Source organism: Micromys minutus, assembly GCF_963924665.1.
Source record: "Micromys minutus genome assembly, chromosome: 1".
NCBI classification, from domain to species: Eukaryota; Metazoa; Chordata; class Mammalia; order Rodentia; family Muridae; genus Micromys; species Micromys minutus.
In genome coordinates this window covers 195920257-195944363 of record NC_137969.1, presented here as the reverse complement: position 1 = coordinate 195944363, position 24107 = coordinate 195920257, and the positions used below count along the sequence as shown (strand labels likewise).

The 24107-nt window shown below is 37.8% G+C and overlaps 1 protein-coding gene across 2 annotated transcripts in view; it reads left to right on the top strand.

Moving 5' to 3' along the window:
• The window catches only part of PRKD1 (protein kinase D1), a 275027-nt gene extending 264155 nt beyond the window's left edge, over window positions 1-10872 (top strand). For both annotated transcript variants that reach the window (XM_080918823.1, XM_080918822.1), the window contains 2 exons: window positions 8983-9068; window positions 9938-10872. In XM_080918823.1, coding sequence (XP_080774949.1) covers window positions 8983-9068; window positions 9938-10156 — 305 coding nt within the window. In that variant the 3' untranslated portion in view covers window positions 10157-10872. The remainder of the gene's footprint in view (window positions 1-8982; window positions 9069-9937) is intronic.
• Window positions 10873-24107: the final 13235 nt, after the last annotated feature.

The window sequence follows — 24107 nt, the reverse complement described above, 5'->3', positions numbered from 1 at the left end:
AAACTCGTAACAGAATCCTCTGTTTAAATCCTCAAACTACTATTGAATATATATATATATATATTTCAATACATGTATACAAGAAATTTTATTAGCCACGTTTAAGCCCTGTGCATAATAGAAATGCTCAAGGACTTCTAAAACTCCCAGAATCTTTAGGAGACTGCTCGCCTAAAGACTTTTACCTTTCTTCAGGTTGAACGTTCATTTTTAGAAACATGAATTTCTTAAAAGGATTTTAGCATGGAGTGAAACTAGAGAACACTCCATGACAGGACTGTATTGTGTTGCTACCTTAAATCTCGAGTCAGGCCAGCATGGGTGTGATAACCTCTATACGCTTGTGTTGAAACAATGCATGGTTTTCAAGATCCTGTGTTGGCGATCTTCAGAAGAAAACGCGATTAAATGTGCAGCAGAGAGTAACCATTGTCAGAATACTTTCTACAGAGGAGAGAACTGAGAGCAGCAAAGCCATCAACTTGAGTCTCTAAAGGTCTTACACTTCATTGGATTCCGGTAATTGACTCAGGAACGAGTGAGATGATGATTTCCAGTGGCCTTGTTAGCTGCTGGCAGCCCCTGAGAGGAGCATCCCAGTTAGTGTTGCTCGGCAACGGCATGCTGGGTTGAGAGCTGGAATGTGAAGGGTTGCAAAACGATTTTTAAAATAAACACACAGGTTCCCATCGGTGTGAAGCCAAGCAAAGGGAGAGAAGTAGTAAGCACCGCACTTCAGCAGTCAGAGGTAGACTTGAAAGGGTGTGGACCACCGCCTTGAAGAAAAATCCCAGAGGGTGGCTGGCTCTATCAAAATTGCATCCTTCTGAAAATATTAGCCTGAATTGGGTGGAATGGAGAAATGTGAGGATTGAAAGCATCAAAGAGAAAAGTGATATGTCTGGATGAAAACGAAGAATATTGGGGTGTCATAAGTCCTTTCTCTGCTGTCAATTCAATACTCTGTATTGGAAATATGCTTCTGGTTTTCTGACAATAGTCATTTTTGAGCCCACGATTCATTATATTTTACACAGCTGCAGTGCCCCATCATCCAAAAGTATTATAACTAAAACATGCATAAAATATATGCATTAAAACTTAGAGCTGTGAAAAAGACTATTTAAATTCCTGGCTAGTTCATTGAAACTACCAAACAGCTATTTAATGGTTTTCTAATACCTCAAAGTTCCAGTTCATCTTTTGTTTTAGAGACTCATCAAGTTTACTGAAAAATTGTCTGACCTCAACGGAGCTAAAATCTAATAGAAAGAGTAGGACAAACCGGCCACATGTGGAACTGGTAAAAGGTCTCGATCAAACATGGGGACAGGATTTGATGGGAGATGTTAACTCTGGGCCCTCCAAGTGTCAGTGACATCATCTTTCCAGAATTCCCTCAAATTTTACAAGCTCTCAGTTTTTCCGTAGCAGGGACATATCTTGTATATTTAGGAGTTACTACCCAAATGCGTGATGTTTTGTATGAAATACATAATGTCTGGAGTATGGTTTGTAGTTTCAAGGTTAATTCAGGGCATTGATGCCAGAGGAAAATAGAATCAAAATACCTTTACTCGTGGAGCACTTAGTTGTCTATTAAACGTAAAGCCCTCGGTGTCAGCATCTGCATATATCCTAAAATTCCTTGCACCTAGGCACGAGCTCCATGGAGCTTTAACCATCTTTACACTTCACAGACACCTTGCAAAGGACCCGTTCTGTTTAAAAATGAGTGTGTGGTAAAATATGACTGATACTTTAATCTTCTGTTTAATAGAGTAATGAGAAAATAACTGGACAAAAAGTTGCAAGCCAATAACATAACAAAAAGGAAAAAAAAGAAAAAGCTAAAACATAGATTTAAAAACTCTATGTCTCCCTTTTCCCAACATTGACGAAAACTTGGATGTAGGGCTACAGACATTTTTGAAAGAATCAAATCTTTGATCATGAATGAGAAATGTAAATATTAAAATTCGCATTGTTAACAATGTTCTCATGAGGAAAGAAACTGAAATAAAAAAGAACTCCCAACATTGTTCTGATATGGCTGCTTGAGAGGCTACATGACAGTCCACTGTTAATGGGACTGAGCCTATGGATAATAAGAGATGGGAATTGCCGGAAAGGTATCAGGATTGACTCCAAGAACACATAGGATGAGATAGTTGCAATGTAATCCTGACAATGCAAACATCACTCTCATATTTATTGCAAATACATGTAGGTATTGACCAGTTTGTTCCTATTGTCTGCCAGGAGAAAAAGAAAAGGGGAAGAAAGTGTGAAGAGGGCTCACATCCTGCTTTGCTTTGACCCTAGATGAAATCTAGCCATTCAGAATAGCATCAGCTTATCCTGTACAACTTAGAGGCCAATACTACGTTACAGTATTTCCTATCCCACAAAAACCAGACGTTTGAAATAAAGTGTTTTTCTGGTTTTGTGGAAAGACGTATAGTACCCACATGTCCTTTTCTTGTAGATATCTACGTTACATTGGAACTCCAGATCCTTAAGCAACCCTACATGGCTCTTTCTTTTCTTGCCTAGCAACATCACACCCCTTTTCTATCTCATGCCCCACTCTGCCCACCTCCTCAACATGTTCTCTGTCTCATTCACTTTGCATCTTAGAGAAGTTCACAGCCTGGCCTACTTCTGTATCTTTTTCCTGTTTGCCCTCTGCACGCCCTCACACTCCAAAGCCATGCTTTATGCCCTTTCTTCTAGGTCAGCATTCTGCCTCTTTTCATAATTTTTTCATGTTGTATTTTTATTATACTATTAATTGCCCTCTCAACTACTGAATCCTCCCCACTCCCTTACCCACCCAACTTTATGTTCCTTCTCACATTGTTCAACAGTAACAACACAACAACAAAATAACCAAAAACCTGAAAATCAAAACAAATAAGACAAAAACAAAAGAAAATAAAACAGTACCGCTCCCGCCAAAAGCAAAACATCAAATCCATTTTATGTTTACCAACTATTCTGGACACAGATTCTGCCGGGGAGTGTTGTTGATGTGACTAGTAACACTCCATTGGAGAAAACTGGTCTTCTCTTTCCCAGCAGGTTTCAATTACAAATAGCTCCTTGGTTTGGGCTGGAAGTTTGTGTGGTTTAAACACGTGCAGGTCCTAAACATGCTGCCACAGTCACTGTGTGTTCATTGTTTAGGGAAGATGCTTTTCCCTTGGAGTAATCCAACATCTATAATTCTTACAATCTCTCCATCTCTATCTTATGTAGATCTTTGAGTTTTGAGCAGAAGGATGTTAATCAGAATACCCCAACTAGGGCAAAGTAGTCCAAAGTCTTTCACTCTTCACACACTGTGTAGTTGTGGGTCCCATGCTAGTTATGGTGCACTTCAAAACAAAAGCCTTCTCTTATGACGATCAATTGATGCACTGATCCATGAGCATCAGAATAAGTCATTTGTAATCGTTTTATTACTATGATCTTATCACAGAAAAGAAGAAGTAGAATTCACCTAGCTTATGTCCTATTGAGTCTCAGGCTCACAGCCACATCAATAGTTTCAGGCACAGGTTTCATCTCATGTACAGGCCTTAAATTCAATTAAAAATTATTGGTAAGTACTATGACATTTGTGCCATATTACAGCAACATATCTTGCAGAGATTACTGCTGTAGTTTTCAGAGTTTGTTACTGAATCGGATTGATTAGTTTTCCCCTCCAGTAGCATGAGGAGTACCTTCCACCACCACAAATGCTGCTCAGTAGGAGTAAAGTTTCTAGTTGGGCTCCAGCTTAATTTCTTGATGTTTGATGACATAACTAACTTGTGTCTTCAGCAAGCAGGATTTCCCATCATGTTGTGGAGAGCAACCAATAGCCCTGTCAATCGTCAGTGATGTTTTGGGGGAGCCTCGGGCTAACAACTCAACAAAGAAGTTTTACTTGGTGATATAAAATATCTTTATAGCATTGTCTTTCCTATGATAGGGTGACTCCATTTAGATTCATTTCACACATGTATATATTTAGGACGCTTCTAGGGTAGTGGGGTTTCATATGGGTTTTCAACATGCCTCTAGTATCAGTTGCCCTTTCCCATATTCTCTCCTATATATCCTGCATTTTTATTTCCCTTCCACTTAATTTTCCTAGCCTTTCCTTTATCCCTTCATTGTTCTATTCTATCTCCCTCTCCTTGAAGGAAGCCTTTTCACCTCTGGTCCCTTATTATCTACTTAATTGGTTGTTCAGCTTGAAACACACATATTTAAAACGTGAAGCTAACATTTTTTTATAGAAATACTTGCTCATCTGTGTTCATAGCTGCTCTACTCATTATAGCCAGAAGTTGGAAACAGCCTTGATTCCAATCAACTGATGAATGAATGAAAACTTAATATACTTATAAAAATAGGATATTATTCAGCTTTCAAGAACTGTGAAATTTGCAAGTAAATGGGTAGTGCTTGAAACAACCATTGAAGTAACTCATATCTGAAAAGACTGATGTTTTCTTCCATATCATTCTGTTAGGTATTCTCATTTTGCTTTTTCTTTTCCGGTTGACAGCTAGAGCTAAGACACCTTGGCCTTTTCCCTCCCTTTGGGGATCGTTGGCAGTAGAGTTTGTTTTATTATTGCTCCTCCCTTTTCTACTTTTGGTCCTTATCCTTTTGTGACTTATATACAGCAATGCCTGCTGGGAGCTGGAAACGGGGGGGGGGGGCGTACATGGAAGTGTCCTTATGAACTCTCAGAAGCAGACAAGAGACAGATGCATTTTGAATCCCTTAGGGAGTTAATCAGTGTGTGCTTGTGGCTAGTATGCTTTTGAGTGACCCGTGATAAAAATGAAGAAAGATACTGTGTGTAAAACAGAGGACAGCTGCCTGCTTCTCATGAAAGGAGACCTGATGCAGAAATCATTCACTGAGAATTTAGACTTTATTTCTGATAGACTCCCATAATGAAGGATTAAAAGTATTTTTTTAAGCTCTTAGAAAACCAGTCTTGGTTCTTAGAGGAAATGACTAAAAGACAGTATTTGTCAGAATTACTTTGCCAGGGATATATTATGTCATAATAGCTACTTTTCTTTTTACATAGGATTGCCAGAGTAACAGCTAGAGTAGCATCAAGGACAGATATGTCTCAATCACAGTAATGTATTCTGTGGATGAGAAACCTCCTATAATAGCCTGTTGGAGATATGAAGTATGAGCTATATTGGAACATCGTAGAGAAAAAAAATCTGCTCCAGAAATAATAAGTAGCTCTGGGAGTTAGAAGCCCTGGGAGGAGATGGAACCAGGAAGTTCTGTTTAAAGTTCTGTGCTTTTCCTGAAAAGAGTTATAGTAATGGGATTAACACATAGAAAATGAGCTTATTCAGATGGAGAAAAAGAAACTACAGAAGGAAATCATATTACATTCAGAATACTCTTTGAGAGCTGATCTATGGGCTGCAGTTACAATGAAACACAAGAAGCCCAGAATTCAATATATAAAGGTGTGATAGAAACATAATGAAAAATGTAATGTCCATTGTATCAGTGATGGGGAAATTAGTTAAAGTGTGTTGGCTCCTAGTGGGTCCTGCGCATGCTGCATCTGCCCAAGAGCTCTCTGGATTTGCAAATGAAACACGCACATGCACACACACACACACACACACACACAGACACACACACACACACACACACACACACACACACACACCAGCTAATTTTGATATGCCTTGATTATCTCAATGTCTGGGCACTTCTAAACGTGCACCTAGTACACACTTTTTGCCAGTATTTCTGGCTTAATACCTTCTCAAGTCCATGATTACAACACAATTATAAAATTGTTAAATGCTGACATTATTAGTAAGCCACAATATAGATACAGTATAATATGTCTTCTGTTTGCCATATTGTAAAGTAGCACAGCCTGGGAAGCTAAGTCCCCTGAGTTGCAGCCTCAGTACCTTTGCCTCTGAACTTACGGGCTGAGTAATTGTAGCTTTCCCCTTTTCCTTAGAATTAGAGATTGAAACATATTTCACGGGGCTATTGTTATACTAAGTCAGAAATGGATGCAACAGATCTTTTACTCCTATGGCATATAAAGAATGCCCATGTGTAGATCAAACTCGCCGGTAATAATAAGCAAAAATTTGCCCCAGTTTTTAGAAGGATATTAGAAAGGTTTAGTGACTATTAGCAGGGGGCTGTACAGAAGACTGGGATCTAATAGAGCATTGAACCACGTGTAATGTGAGGCTGAGAAGGACTAAAAAGTTGCTATGTCCAATAATGTAGGAGCAGTCTAGGTAACCTAGGAAAGAGGATCTTTGCTAAAACTGTAGAGTAGAATGTTAAGAGTTGCTACTTTGTAGTCTGAGCAACATGGGCTAATACCTATGCGATTGTAGCAGAACTGCCAGCTTTCTCTTACAAGCATATGGCCTAAGTTTATCCCCAGAACTGTGTAAAAAATTGATATGGTGCTTCCCATGCCTGCACACATGCATATACACATGCACACACGCACAATTGATTTACTGGAAGCCATTTTGGGTCGTGCAGTTGAGGCTTCATTGTATGAAATTTGATTAACAGGATTGTTTTGAGAGTTTCCCTAGGCAGCGACAAGCAATTGATGTTTTCAAATTCAGAAATGAAAACTTATTTTTGTGCATAATAAAAGGCTATAATGTTGACTGGAGATTTTTTATTTATGAATTTTTGTTTTCCATTCTATTTCTTAAGAGCCACAAAGACACATTGATCTACACATGTATTCCACCACATCTCTACTTGCAGCCTAAAGTGATTTCTCATAGAAGTACCTCATTGCTTTGCTGTGCTTATTCAGGTCACAAGAGCACTGTGGCCAGCAGGCCTAGGATCATATGGCTTCATTCAGAACAATTTTCCCATCTTTTCATTTTCCATTTCTCTGTAGACACTTGTACTCCTTCCTCTGCCAAGACTTCTCTATCCATTAGGCTGTGCGGTTCACCGCTGGGGCCCATTTGGGCACAAACCAGACCTTTTGTTGAGTTACTGTACTCCCACCTTTCTAATTACAGAATTCAATGCAGAACGAGTGGATTAGTAACGTGCATTTATGCCCTGCAGTGCTTGGAGAAGGGTAATGCTGCTGTGTTCTCCTCGTAGCACATGAGCGCTCCCTTCACCCCTTGGCCTCCATTTTTGAACTGTGACTTCACAGCAGCCAGAATGGAAGGTGCAGAGTAAATCATACGGATGGATGTTTTACGGCTCATGCTCAACGCACTGTGCACAGAGAGAACTATACTTTCAAAAGCTTCGAGAAAACACATGCTTGAACTCTGAAATTGTCCTAAGCACCCTACTTCCTCAGGTATCCTCACCAAGGCAGGGTTAATAGGCAGAGGTGGCCTTTAAATGAGTATTGTTGCATTTCCTTTCTCTAATCAAAAAGTTAGTGTTGATTATGTAGCCCTTTGGTGTGGGAAAATATATAAATATTTGAACCAAAGGAAAACTCCTAGATGCCAAAAAATTATGGAAATTAATTTCCTTTGCTTAATAATGGAGGAGTTAAAGAGGTTTGGACCAACCATTGAAAGTTTGTTGCTGTGGGTAGTTCTTTCAGTCTGGATTTTCAAGATCATACAAGTTGATGTGGATCAGACACGACTTCTTCAGAAATCACCTATTAAAATTTGGTGTTTAGGGAAACCTGGAGACTCAATTCTCTGTCTTTCAAATATGAAAGCTTTTAGTGTAAAAAAAAATGTATCTTTAAGACTTCAGGTCTAGGGTAGACTATAGCCGACAGAAGTCACATACTGTACTGCAAGAGCTTCTGTTCTTTGGATACTTCACTTTGGGGAGGGGGCAATAAAGGAAATAGATAAGTTATGAGAATGAGTCCAAAATGAAAGATTTAATTTAAGAATGAAATGTAGTGTGGAAGCTGAAAATAGAACTCCTCAACAGTTTAATGTTAACATCATCACATGGCATCAGCCGGGTGCTTTTTACAGAAGATATGGAGAAAAAGGATATTTTCCTCTTGAATTCTCTGCCCATGAATCCCAAGTAGGCAGAGGAGGAGATCGACTGGACAGTGATTCTAACTTCTCAGAGGGCAGTGCTTATCTTGTATCAGAAAATCAGAAAATCAATGATTGCTAATATAAATCTATTTTATTGCCCTTTTAGAAAGAAAGAGAAAATTTTCAAAAATAAAGTCATTTCCTACAGAACTGTTTGTTTCCAAGTCACAGGTGTATCTTGAATGGTAATTCATGTTTTACTATATTTTTTCCAGAATATATGATATCCACATATCTACATCTTCAATTAATTATTTTATGTTATTTTGTTTTAAAATAGGAACTCACATTTATTTCAAGCATTCCTTGAAGTTGTAACAGTCCTTCAGCCTTGGCCTCTGGACCTACCATGTCTGTCTAATTGAAACCAGAAATTCTCTTTATATGTATTCAAATATTGACTGTATTTTTTTTCATTTTCAAATGTCATGTTTAATGTTCTCACCACTGTACTTCAAATCTACATTGTACAAAGTGACCAGAAAGTGTGAAACGGTAACTGACCAACCTCAGAGTGGACCTTTCATACCAGTGTCTTCTCGGGCTCTTTTGGTACTAAACACGTTTCTCTTGACTGTATTTTATAACAAAATTAGCAGTTTTCTTTCTTCAATGCTAGCCTTATATTTTTTTAAGATATGTTAAAATTATATGTTAAGATAAAAAACTTATTACCGTGTACACAAATTAAAATTCACATTGTGTAATAAATTCAGATATTTGCCCCCCCATTTTCAACTTGATTTAAAATTCTCAAGTAATTACTTTCAAGTTTTACTAATGCGACTGTATTGCTCTTATGTCTCTATAATAGCAGATATTATCAAGACTCTTTGTAAATTACATACCATTGCATAATTGGTTACTATTTTTAATAATGATTAATTTTCAGCCATTGATCTTATCAATAACTTGCTACAAGTGAAAATGAGAAAACGCTACAGTGTGGATAAAACTTTGAGTCACCCTTGGCTACAGGTAAGAGGCATCTGTGGTTTTGTCTTTCATGGGTGTGATTCCAATTATTTATATAAGATTTTTATATTAGCTGTAAAAATCTTTTGTCATGTTTATACAGGCATAATTACCCTAACATTATTGTTTCCAAAATGCATGTGATTTCTTGGGATTTAATAACAGTGTAGTGTTTCTAAATGTCCCTCTTTTCTATCAGGAAGATTTGATGAAGGTACGCACGTAGACAGAATATGTGCACAGAGTTCTCCCTGACACACACATACACACACACACACACACACACACACACACACACACACACACACAGTGAGGGGCATACACATACAAACCAATGGTCATAGCAGAACTCAAAAGACCAGGTTTAGAAAGCATCTGTATGTTTAATTCTGATAACTGTCTCAGTAGATATTCATCTGCCTGTTTACGGGTCTCATTTAGAAGCTATATTTCAAGTCTCAGGACATTCTATGTGGATCTAAATACATGGCAAATGTAAAGTGTATGAGTGTGTGCTGCATTCTCTCCTAAATATTTGCTATTTTCACGTTGAGTGTTAATGATACTCTGAATTAATGAAGGATTACTTATAGCCATTAAACTCCAAAGCAGTGTCAAACATACCTGATTTCTTGACTGCAAGCGTTAATTATCTATACTGGGAGCCATGGCATCCTACAAGCGGCATGCATGGTCTAAGGCTAAGCAAATAGGATGGCCTTGGAGTTGATGCTGCCTGGGAATGCATGGTGAGTGGGGCAGCACTGAGAGAATGGAAGGGAAAGGTCAGCACACACTAGAACTACCAGCACAGGAAAAGTGCATTGAGTGGCAGTGAGCTCTAGGATGATGTTTTGGCATTTCTTCTTCAGGACTATCAGACCTGGTTAGATTTACGAGAGCTGGAATGCAGAATCGGAGAACGCTATATTACCCACGAAAGTGATGACTCGAGGTGGGAACAGTATGCCGGCGAGCAGGGGCTGCAGTACCCTGCACACCTGATCAATCTGAGTGCTAGCCACAGCGACACTCCTGAGGCTGAAGAGAGAGAGATGAAAGCCCTCAGTGAGCGTGTCAGCATCCTCTGATTCCATCCCCTCTAATCTGTCAAAACACTGTGGAATTAATAAATACATACGGTCAGGTTTAACATTTGCCTTGCAGAACTGCCGTTATTTTCTGTCAGATGAGAACAAAGCTGTTAAGCTGTTAGCACTGTTGATGTATCTGAGTTGCCAAGACAAATCAACAGAAGCATTTGTATTTTGTGTGACCAACTGTGTTGTATTAACAAAAGTTCCCAGAAACACTAAACTTGTTATTGTGAATGATTTATGTTATATTTAATGCATTAAACCTGTCTCCACTGTGTCTTTGCAAATCAGTGTTTTTCCTACCAGAGCCTCATTTTGGTGAAAGCCAGCACCTATCCATGGCACCACTGTGTTTGGTGTGCCCCTATTGATAGTGGTATTGTAAGCAAACTCTTGAGGAGTAGATAATCTGCCGGTGTTCTGTGAACAACTCAAAATGCACAGTGGGTGGCGGGGAGAAGGAAAGATGAGGAGAGGGCATATAAGTCCTAAGGTTGACTTGCATGGAAACAGTTCTACTGTATGGTGTCAAATCCTCTGCCTGTCTGGTGTGCCTCAGTGTATTTCACCTCTAGTAAGTGCACCTCAATATGTGGAGCTGCTGCTCTAAGCCTAAATGCCTTAGAATGCAAACTGCTATACACACCAGACGCATTTCTTCCTTTCTTACAATATCAACTGTATCAAGGAAAACCAGCAACTCAGCAAATGTTGGCCTTTTGTGTATTTTTCAATACTAAGAAATAAATATTCTTTTCAAAATTGGTGTTAGTCTAGTCAAATTATTTTTACTTATAGTCTGTGGTCTTCATTTTATGACAATGAAGTTCAAAGATATTTTCTTAAAGATGGGAAGGTGTTACATCTGTGTACCTAAAAGTGTAGGGAAGCATTACTTTTTTAACATTTTATATCTATTTTATTTTATTGTATGAATTTTATTGTATGAATGTTTTGCCTCTCATGTATGTCTATTCACCATGTGTATGCCTGGGCCCTGTGAGGTGGGTGAGAGTATCAGATCCCTTGGAGTAGGAATTACAGGCAGTGTAAATGCTGGCATTGAACCCTGGTCCTCTGCCAGAGCATTCAGTTTCTTCACTGCTGGGACAGCTCTGTAGAAAAACATGCATATCTTTCATGTCAACTCACATACTTGGAAAGGAAGTTTTCAAGAGAAAAATTAATAAAGCCAAGCTGGAACCTGGAGACAGAAGTGGGCATATACAACTTCCAGACTCAATGTAGTTTTCTGATTGATAATAAACCAGAGGTTTATTTGAAGACTGGTTCATGTTTATTTTTATGTGATATAAGAAAAATGGTTTTGAAATAAACCATAAAAACTGAAAAGAAATAACCTATAAGAACATTCACTCAAACATATACAGTCAGAGGAAAAGGTAGCACTGAGCTGAGCAGACTTACAAGTGTACAAAGTTGGGTGATGTGTTATTTTTTTCCAGAGAGATGATAGTGGCATACTATATGACATATATATGTATATACATATATATGTGTATATGTGAATATATACATGTAAATATATATAATGCTTTAAAGAGTAGGGGTTGAGAGGCACTGAATAAATCAGAGTGTTAAGACTGAATTTTTTTCAATTTAGTAGAATGAACCAAGTATATTTTATCTGTCCAGCATTTACTTTCTATGTTTGTACTGGATTTTAAACAAATAGTCTGAAAAATAATTCAATTTCTAAATATACTACTTTAGGGGTGACATAGGGGAAAATATGGTAGGATATAGGTTGTGCGTGCGTGTGTGTGTGTGTGTGTGTGTGTGTGTGTACACATGCACGTGCACATAATCATGTCCAAGTGACTGCATAAAGAAGTGTATTGATATATCTTTGGGTTGACAGAATAGAATATGTTAACTAATAGAATGACTCTGTAAAAATATGAGCAGCAACTTTTCTATGACAAAGAATAATAAGTAAATTCAATAGAGAGTAAAGGAGTAAAAGTATATGAACTTCTCAGTTTGTACATAATATACATGAGAGAATCATAATTTAAATGACAGTGACTCATGTTAAATATGTATCTGTCTTTTAGAAGCTATAATATAAAATCCTAACAGTGGCTTCTTTGTTCTCATGTTTAAGGTAGCCATGATGTAAGAAAGTATGACTATATGGCCCGGATACCACAAAAAAATCCTTGAGTTGCGATTACCAATTGGGAGGAAGAACCCAGCATAAACCATGGAGCTATTGAGAACTGCATTACTCCTGCAGCAAATATTTACTCAAGCTTTCTACTATGTGGTGCTTTTCTATATGTATGATTTGAGGGTGGGAAGAGGGTATTCCACTTGAGACAGTATTTCTTCCTGTTAGATGGAAACAAATAAATTGCCAATGCCTTTAGCAAATCCTACAGAAAGGTATGAGGCATGTCACAGCCTTTGGCATGGAGGAAGGCAAGCAAATAGTCGATGTTGGAGCATGACTTGAAACAACAGCCTTTTCTACTTGCAGCTCTGCCAGGTACACATAGAAAGTATGATAGCGAACAGGGAGACTAAAAGGATAATTTACAGGCCTGGAAGTGTAGCACTCAGGCCTGGACAAGTACTCCAATGCATCTAGGAGGTGGGAGGCATGATCTAGATTCAGAGGCTCTTCAATACTGTTTTTAAAGGTTTGAAATTTGTACTGTTTGAATCTGAAAAACCATTCACATGTCAACAAATCAAGGAGTTAACACCATCAGCATGTCCACCCCTTCTGCAGTACAAAGCCTGCATTAACATGGAGGAAAGATGAATGACCCTAAGGCCAACTACCCTTCCAAGACGTAGTGAGAGCTCATCAAAGCAAAGGTAACCAGGAAGGTGGGAAAGAGGTACATATAAGAGATGCTGGCAGGTAGAATATGTGGTCCTTGTTAATGATTAAATGTGGAATATAAGAGTTCAGAATGGACTAGGTTTCTGCTCAGACGACTATGAGAGTATTAGAGATTTATAAAGGGTGTCTTACAATTTGAATATTTGGTTTTCAAGTTCCTATATCATTGCAGATGTGGCTTAGTAAGTAGAGTGGTTGTTTTGGTGTCCACGAAGTCTGGGGTTTGATCCCTGACATTGCATATATCAGAACACAGTGGTACATTCCTGTAATCCAAACATTGGGAGTTAAAGCAGGAGGATCAGAAATTCAAATCATCCTTGCCAACCATCTTCTTATCTAGGCATCAGTGATGCTGGAAGGCTTCAGTTTCTATGAGTCAGTACTCACTGCTAATGATAAGTATCACTTTCAGTAAAATAATTCAGTTTAAAATAATGGCATATTATGATACCAAAAGGAGCAAGCCAGTATGTTTAATACAAGAAGGCAACAGACTTTTTTTTTTTTATCATTTTGCCAAACACAGGGAAAAATGTTTTCTGTATTCTTGTCATAGTCAGTTGTTCTTAAGCAGTGACATCACTTGATTACTTGAAAGACAATACTAGCTGGTCTCTGCATGTTGTGATCTACCAAAGAGCCTACTGCTGCTTTTGATTTGTCTTGAGCAGAAAGAGAGAGTACTGAGAGAAATTTTGGTCAGTGCTGCTTTTTTATGTCTACCCCTTGAAGGAAATAGTCTGATGCAGGTATTCTGAGGATCTCATGGTGAACTGTTTATGAGATGTGTGTAATGAGCATTTAAATTGAAGAAAGCCACTCCCCTCCTCTTCCATTGTTCAGTCAATACTAAATTTGCTTTCTATGAAGCACTCACATCTTTCATAGTCTTTACTTACACGTCTCTTGGAAACAGGTCTTGTGTTTTCCTGAAGACACAATAAGGTCCCTGCTACCTTAAGTTACCAAGAAAATAACTTTTCACATTGCAGGAGATACTTTTTAGGCCCAATCATCCTGATGCCAGCTCCTAACACTCTTTCTGTATGTCCAGTGTTTGCTTTCTCTGTTTCTCTTTACCTACTTTTGTTATGCTTGATATATATTTTAATAACATTTTAGCTTCTCTGCTGTTTCTTTGTTTCTTGTAGTTATTAATGACTAGTTTGCTGATTATAACAGACATCATTACTTGTCTTCTATTTCAAAATAATAGTTACTTAATTCTGGTGAAATGCACAAACTTTGCCTCCTTGAAGATGTTTCCTCTGTCTTTCTTTATGATATCATCTTACTTAGCATAGCTTTAGACATGGGCCTAAGAATGCTGTTTAACAGTTTTACCTAGGTTGAATTCAGTTTATACATTGCTCCTGGATGCTTTTATTGCCTGTGGGGCCATTACTGAAGCCAGGGAATAGAACAGCATAAAATCATCAGTGCTTCCGGGAACAGAATGCAGCTTTGTACATGCATATTGCTTCCAGCTACCAGGGGTATATGGGACCATTCTTCCATTCTAATCATTGCTCTAGTAAGTACCACAGCCTTTGAAGAGCAATAGTATTGATTTGCCATAGATGTTTTCTAGCCATCCCCCTTCATCAGTACAGAGCCATTTCCCCAGCCTATATTTAACTATTGTAACCCTGTGCCAAGGAGCAAAGTGGTTCAGAGAATGGGAAAGAACATAGGGCTCCACGTCCCTATCATTTTAGTGAGATTTAATGATATCCTCAGATAAATGCTTATTACTTTGTTGTATGACATTGGCCATTTCTAAAGTTCTTTATTTTTTCTTATGATAAACTATTAAATTATCAGGTTGTTAAACCTTAATACTCTTTGTGAAATGACACCTAATTCCAAATTTACATCTACTCAATTTCTTTTTTTAGGCTCTGAATGTGTGAAGGATAACACTCTTTGTACCTAAGGGTGTATATTTTTCTGTAACAAAGTGTGTGCACATGTCTTAGAAATCTTCTAAACCTTACAGCCATTCTCACCTGATGGCAATATGATGCTTGGTAGAATCTCCCAAGTTGTTTTCATATTAAAATATAATAAAATATAACAAAACCCCAGCACCTAGGACAAGCATTCTTCATGATATCCTCAGCATTAGTAACTGTTTGTCACTCTGTCAGTCTGGTGTAAGATGTTTAAGATGTCTCTCTCTCTCTCCATGGTGGAAACATTGAAAGTTTAGCAGAAGAACTCATTTTAAAAATGTTTTTCTCATAGATGTTGTATATGACCTTGCTTTAATTCTTTCTATTATCAATCAAGACATATTCTACCACCAAAGATTCGATTATACATACTGCTTGATATCCAGTAGTATATTTCATTTTGATTTACATTGAACTCATTTCCCACCATCAACAAAACAAAACAAAAAAACTCAAACACTTCTTTTTCCTCTATTCATATTCTTCTACCAAGTATCTAATTTCTGCCCTACATCCTTCCCCATTGGTTTATATATGTGTGCATACATAAATGTGTGTGTACATGTGTAGTAAATGCATTAGCATTCACATGTGTATTGTGTGCATGTATGGTGAATACATGTGTGTATGTGTGTGATATGTATGGTGTGTGTCGGTGTGTGTGTGGTGTGTGTGTGCATGTGGTGTGTGTATATATCGTGTTTGTGTGTACATGTGGTGTGTGTATATATCATGTGTGTGTAGATGTGTATGTATTTGAAGATATGATACTTTATGCCTGTGCATGTGACATGTAGTTGACATCAGGTACCTTTCTACCACTATGTCATATTTTTGAGACAAGGTCTATCAGTGTAACTGGAGTTCATGCCTTTGAGTATTCTGGCTGGTCAGTAGCCTCCAGAGTTGTGTTAGTCTCTGGTACCAGTTCTGGAGCTATACATGAACGCAAGACTTGCCCAGGTTTTATGTGGGTTCTGTATAATCAAACAGGGGTCTGCATGCTTGTACGGAAGGCACATTACCCACTCAAACCTTTCTTCAGTCCCTCAGGTATCTTAATTTTCTGTAACTTTTTTACCTTTCTTTTCTTTAATTTCTAAATTTACAACTCATTGAATAAAGTTCTCACTTTTGGATCATCGGGGACTGTCTTCTCTTACAGCTTTCAATGCCTTCCAATATAAAAACTGGTGCATTTCTCTTAGTATGAAAGTGAAAAACTCAAGACAGATAACACGCTGGTTCTGGATATTCCTAGAATTCCTATAATCTGACATGGGTTACTGAAAAGATTAAATGCAATAATTTATGTAAAACTTTCACAGTGTACTTGGCCCAGGGAATTGATAAAGCTTTCAAGAGTGGCATTTATTATTAGTCATTCAACAGGTATTTTTATGACCTTCAGTGTGCTAGTACATAGCCGATGAAAAGCCCACATTCTTCTACATTTTGTCTCCTCCAGTGTGTCATGCCTATGTCTATTTTTTATGGAGTATCAGGAAGGAAATGAACTTTGAGACTGACAAACACAGATTTTCCAACACTAAGTTCTATTGAATGAACTTAGACAAATTACTATTGATAATATCAATCTCCCTTAGCATAGCACACATAAGGAACTAAAGGAGTTGACTTCCTTTATCTTCTTTCTGTTGTAGAGCTCAGGAGAGGATATCTGGTCTAATGGAGCTGTAGTTACAGGCAGTTTTGAGCCAATGAACTTGAATGGTAGGAACCAAATTCTGATCCTCTTCAAGAGCAGCATACATACTTTTAATTACTTGATAATGTCAAGATGACTAGATCATGTGGTCAACTTCTTCATTTTCTAATTTTCAGAATTATGCTGTCGAGAAATAACAACAATAAGAACAAAAACCAATGCACTTGTCTGTTTTACTCTTTTGAGTCCTGTGTTATTTCCAGGAGGTTGGATATAGCTGGTTTCCTTAAGTGACTATGGAGAGCTGATTAAATAGTATCATGTTGGGGCAAGACACACAAACCATTCGAGAAATAAAAGAAACATTATATTTCATGATTTTGAAACTGTTCTTTTGGGAATATGGAGACTGGTTTGTGCTGAGTTTCACATAAAAATGTAGTCTAAATAATCTGAGTATTCAAAGACATTGAAATGAACTTTCTTAATTTTATTTCCACACTAGAAATTATCTAGCACTGGCAACTAGCTCCTGAGTTACCACTGACTGTCTCCCAGGTATGCAAGGCTCACAAAATTCTCTGGATGCTTTCCAGGAGTTTGTGTCACTTTGTATTGAATTGGAGGCATAGGAGGACACATTTGCATAATAATATAGAAAGAAGAATGAACTTGATGTGAACAGAGTAAAAGGTCCCAAGGAAGTCACATCAATGGGTAGATAGAGAAATGCACATATTCTGGGTTAAATTGAGCTTGATTATCTATGACTTCAAAGACCAGGAAAATGTCACACTCTGCCATAAAATAAATAGTGGCAGTTTTTGACAATGGGAATATTCCAATACTTTATTTTATATTTGGTAAAGGAAAAAATTAAATTTTTGATTGGGTTCAAGAATTGAAATACTGTCTTTAAGTTAATGTTCACAGAGAGATGAAATGTCTTCTAGGAAGGTGAGAGTCTATATTTAGCTGATGATACCTTCAGTACCCCTTTTGAAAGAAGTGTATTCTTTTATGATCAGCATGAATTTCTCCTATTCGAGTCTTTCCCTTCAGACTTACAACCACGCTAAGACCATCTCAGAGGACATGCAGGCTTGAAGTGTGTTCTGCCAAAACAGTGCAAAGTAAGCTACATGGACTTCACAAGATTGTATAGCTTCTGTACATTCAGAAATAATCACTAGAATAATTATTCTTCCACAAACTGAGGTTTCAAATTCTAATTACAAATTTTTACCCTCATTAGCACATGGTTTCATTTTATATCTTGGCTACCACATTTTATTGTTACAATTCATTAAAATAAAGTGAAAAATGAAGAGGATCACAAACTTCTTAGCAAAAGCAAAAATGAAGTGCCCAAGTAATAACAAAGCTTTATATTCACATAGCAGCTTCCCTTTAAGGCAGTCAAAACATTTCACAGACATTCTCTCATTAATCTTATGGGGACTGCCATACAAACAGTTCCTTAGATCTCTTAGCTAAGGAAATTGATACATTAGATTGCTTTTTTCTAAGTGTTTCACCCTGAATTATGAGTAAATGAAGTAAGCTATTCATATATCTCCATTACTTCGAGCTAACGTATAAAAAGTCTGCTCTACTTATCCATCAATTGTAAAACATGTAGTTCAATGTAACTACTCAACAGCAGGTACAAAAACCTTGGTTGATCTAAAGCACTTCCTAAGACTCTTTGTCTTATTAAAACAATGCCTTTGAAGAACATTTATGTTGCTGATTGAATCAATACTTCACCATTACATCAATGAGCCACATTATGCTTGGTTGTAGCTGTCTGTTTGTTCATTAAATTACAACGCACAGGATTGTGCCCACTTTGTATTATTAATAGAGTAGCTGTATATGTATAGGTTTTTTTCTGTGAAAATAGGTTTTATTTCTCTCTGTTAAGTATCCATAAGTGGGATTGTTTGGTTGTATGGAAAGTCTATAGAATTTTTCTTTTAACTTTTTTAACTTTTGAGATGATAATACAATTATGTTTCTTACCTTTCTTTTTTCCAAGCTCTCCTATATACCCCTTGTTGCTCTGTTTCAAATTTATAGCCTCTATTTATATGTTATTGTACACACACACACACATATATGTATATATATATATATACATATATATATATATATATATATATCCACTGTTCCCTATTTTTAATTGGGTTATTTGTGTTGTTGGTGTCTAACTTCTTATGCTTTTTATATATTTTGTATATTAGCTCTATGTCAGAGGCAGAGTTGGTGAAAATATTTTGAATATTAACCTATTTTCAAATATGTAATTTGAAAATTGAGGCTTCTTCAAATTTTGAACTAGCCTTGTGCTGTGCAGAAACCTTTTAGTTTGATGTAATCGCATTGACCTATTACATTGAACTATTACTTTCTGAATTTTTAAAGTATTGTAAAGATATTCTTGCAGAGTCGGATTGGGTGACATATACCTATAATCCCAGCACTTGGAAGACAGTGGTTGAAAGATCTGAAGTTCAAGGCCTAATTTAGCTATATAAGGAGTTTGAGCCTAGTTGAGCTACATGACACCCCCTCTCAATAAATAAACTTCCATTTCCATTAAAATGAAATCTTTCCTCATACCAGAATCATGAAGTACAGTTACTGTCCCAATTTATATTATATTACTGTGGTACACCATGACCAAATGGAACTTGGGGAGAAAAGGACAAAAGGATGTGTTTCAGATTACAGTTTATCTACCTGGCTTGCTAGATTGCCATGGAGGGTCGCTGCCACACCGGTCCCACACTTTCAAATTCCCAGGGTTTTGGGGTGCACTTCTCACAAACCTGTGCTTTGCTGCTGTGCCATTTTCTCTGGAACCCAGTTGAGTCACCTTATGAAGGAAAACACCACACAAACTTAGTTTAGAATGAATAGGTAACACAATCACTGAGTGCAGCAATTCACATCCTAATTTTATAAGCTATTTTAAATATAACTCTTCCAGTGGAGAATCCTGGCAGATCTGCCATGTAAACTGGGGACTTCTTGCTAGCTACATTTTGTCCTCAAGTCCCAGTTTCCTACCATTCTTCTTCCCTCTCAGACCCAGAAGTACCCCCTACTCCTAGATTAGTGATTGGTTCCTAGAAATCTTTATTCATTAAGGGAAGGTTCACATGAAGTCACCTTAGTACTCATTCCAGGCTGCCCCTATATGGGAAGCAGAATTAGCATCAAAATGCAAACAGCACCAGGGCTATCCACAACAACTTCCAACCATGCCACTCCCTGTACCAAGCATATACAAACCACGACATTCCACTCCCTGGCCCCCATAAGCTTGGCCAAACACATTAGTCTATGGGGCCCATAACTAAACATAGCATAAAATACATTTAGTCCAACCTCAAAAGTCCTACCACAGTCTCAACAATGTTAAAAGTCCAAAACTCAAAGTCTCTTCTGAGATTCATCCAATCACTTAACTGTAATTTCCAAAGCAAGACAGTAAACCAGCTAGGCTAACTCCAAACTGTGGATCTTAAGGACTGATGTCAAAGCAGTCTTCAGATCTCCAACTCCTTTTTCATCTTTGTTGACAGCAACAAACTTCTTTTTTCTGGACTGATTCTACTCCCTGTTAGCAGCTATCCTTAGCAGATAGCCCACAGCTCTGGCATATTGAACATCTTGGGGTCTCCAAGGCAATTTCAATGCTAGATCTTCTTGTTTCAGCATCCAGGATCCACATATTATCTTCTGGGTTCCTCCAAATGTCTGGCATCACTTCTCCAGCTCTGCTCTCTGTAATACTCTAAGCTGAGGTGGACTCACTATACTGCTGTTGCTGTTCTTGGTGATCATCCCATGGTACTGGCATCTACAATACACTGGGGTCTTCTGCTGCAAGTAGGCTTCACCAGTAGCCTCTCATAGGTTCTGTTCATAGTGCCAAGCCTCGACTCCTTTGCAAGACCCTGTCAGTCCGAGGCCATCAACTGCAACTGAGGCTGTGCCTTCACCAATGTTCTTCCATGGCTTCTCACAGTGCCAAGCCTCAGTTGCTCTGCATGACCCCTTCATGCCTTCAAAACTAGTACCACCTAGGTGACTCTTACATATTACCAAATACAACTGCAGAATGAGGTACAAACTTGACTGTCTGAAACACAGCTTCTTTGTGCGTTTAGAAAACACTTCCCATAAGATTTCACCTCAGTGATGTTGGTCTCTTCTTAATCACCACTAATTTCTTAGCTGACCAGCTCCTGTAGTTGCTTCTATTTTTCACTCTTAAGTCAGAGCCACATGATCAAAGCTCCGGTGTTCTGCTGCTTGCTCAGCTGGAACATGACCCCCCTACAGACACTTTGTTCTAGTACCAGTTTTCTGTTATCCGACTCCCTCTCAGCCTAAACTTGGCTTTCATGGAACCTTGAACTCAGAGATCTGCAAGTCTCCTAAACACTGGGATTAAAGGTGTGGTTCACCAAGCCTGGATTTAAGTTCTTCTCTTATAGACTACTCTGTTCCAAACTGGCCTTGAACTCAGAGATCCACTTGGCTTTATCTCCTGGAATTAAAGGTGTATACTACCATGCCTGGATTTAAACTTAGCTGGGTGGAAACTTGCCCCAAAGTCCCACTCTCTTAATCTGTTATCTCCTAGAACACAGGATTCGATTTGGCTCCATTTCAATTCCTGGTGCCCCTTTAATACTCAGAACCATATATTTTGTAATTCTTCATTCTCAGCTTGCTCCTTTTAATTAAAATGTTCTTTATAAGAATGAAGTTTAGTAACCACACAACAGCGTTTATAACAGACTATTTTGAGACTTCCTTTTTCAAAGCCATTAATCTAATTCTCTTCACCTTAGCCTCAGGCAGACTCTTTAGACAATGGCAAAAAGCAGCAACATTCTCTTCCTAATTACCACAAAAAAAAAAAAAAATAGTCTCTATGACATGTACTGAAATTTTCCACTGAAATCTCTTGGGCCAGGTCTGAACAATTCAAATCACTATCAGTAGCAAAGTCTTCCATATTCCTACTAGTATATCCCATTAACCCCCATTAAAAGTATTCCACTGCTTTTCAAAGTTCCCAAATCCACATTCTTCCAAACAAAAGCATGGTCAATCCTATCACAGCAAAACCCCAGTCCCAGGTACCAATGTCTGTCTTACTACTGTGAACAGACACCATGACCAAGGCAAGTCTTATAATAAAGGACAACATTTAATTGGGGCTGACTTACAGGTTCAGAAGTTCAATAAAGTATCATCAAGGCAGGAAAGTGGCATCATCCAGGCAGGTCTAGTATAGGAGGAACTAAGAGTTCTACATCTCCATCTGAAGGCTGGTAGCAGGACACTCACTCCCAAACAGCTAAGACACACCCATAAAACCTCACTTTGAAACAGTGCCACACCCTGGGCCAAGGATGTATAAACCATGGCATATCACTGCTGGTATTAAGTATGAGCCTGAAGACAGGAACTAAAGCAAAGACCATAAAGGAATGTTTACTGTCTCTCTTCCCATGCTTACACACCCTGTTTTCATCTACTACTCAGGACCACATGTCAAGGGATAGCACCACCAACATTCATCTGGACCCTTCTCCATCAGTATTTAACCTAGAAAATGCCCAACAGATATGTCTATGTGCAATCTGATGGAGGTAATCTCTCAGTTAAAGTTCCTTTTTTACAGATGACTCTACTTTGTGTCAAACTGAACAAAACTAAGTAGCACATAGTCTTCTCTTACTGGTTCCACAGGATTAGGTCTAACATTTATGTCTTTTATTCATTTAGAGTTGATTTTATTTTCAATCAATGTCATACAATATATTCTGATTGTGTTTTTTCCATAGATCTTCCTTGCCCACCTCAATTTGTGTTCCTCTCTCTCTCTCTGTCTCTCTCTGTCTCTCTCTCTGTCTCTCTCTGTCTCTCTCTCTCTCTCACACACACACACACACTCTCACTCTCTCATACACACACACACACACACACACACACACACAGCCCCTCCCAGTCTGTTTTTTAAAAATAAATAACCAAAAATAAAAATCAAAACAAACAACCTAAAGACCAACATATCAAAACTAAACATGGAGTTCATTTTGAGCTAGCCTACTATTCTTGGGCATGGGATCTGTCCTTGAGTGTGGTTTATATATTTAGTGACACAACACTGGAAAAACTTGATTTTTCTATTGCTGGTGGGTATCAATTGCAAATAGCTTCTTGGTTAGGGATTCATGTTCACTTCCTTGTCTCATTGCTGGGACCCTATCTGGTTTGGTTTTTGTAAATGGTTAAAGAAGAGGATCTACTTTTACTCTTCTGACTATGAACATTCGAATCTCCAGTTACAATTTACTTAAAATACTGCCTTTCCAGTATATTCTTAATGACTTTGACAGAAGTCACATGACTGAAGGTGTGTGAGTTTCCTTGTAGTTTGTCTATTGTGTCTATTAGCCTATGGCTTTCAATGCCCTACAAGTTTGAAGGACATCCTTTTTCTACACTAATTTAATTTTGTGCCACTGTGCATGTGTGGAGGTCAGATAACAACTAAAAACAGTCAGCCCCTCCCCTACCTTGTAGATTCCAGATGATCATTCTCAGGGAGCATCATGCTTGGCAGCCAGGTGCCTTTACACACTGAAACATCTGACCAGCCTCCTTCTTGCTTGTTATTGTTGCTGTTTGTTTTGCCTTTTTCAACATTGTTTTTAATTATTTATTTCATATGTTGAGATTATAATATAGTTATGTTGACCTTACCTTTCCTTCCTCCAGACTCTCCCATGTACACTTTATTGCTCTTTTTCAAATTAATGTCCTCTTTTTTCATTAATTGTCATTACACATCCTTAGACACACACACACACACATACACACACACACACACACACACACACACAGACCTGCACACATTAACACACTCATACACACTCTTATTGCAGGATACAACCACTTCAGCCTGTTTAAAATGTCACTTGTATGTATGTTTTCACAGCTGATGACATGGTATTGGATAACTAATTGGTGTTCTGGTCCCTGTGAAAAAATTTCTCCTATTTTTAACATCCCCTTGTTGTGTGTAGAGCTATGAGTAGAGTAGGGGAATGTTTATTATTGGTGTCCTTGTGCAGTTCACCTCTATTTTAAAAATTCCTTTTAAATTTTATGTTATTTGAAAAATATTTAATCAACTTGTATATAATAGCTTATACCTTTGTTCTTAAGATGCCTTTAGCTATTCATATATTTTTGTCATTTTGAAAATATTTATATCTGAATTGGTTACTTTTTATAATTGATGTGATAAAATACATTTAAAAGTTAACATTAAGAGGGAAAGTTTATTTTGTTGCCTGGTTGGAACCTTAGAAGAAAACTCATAGCCATCAGAATTTAAGGCAGTTTGTC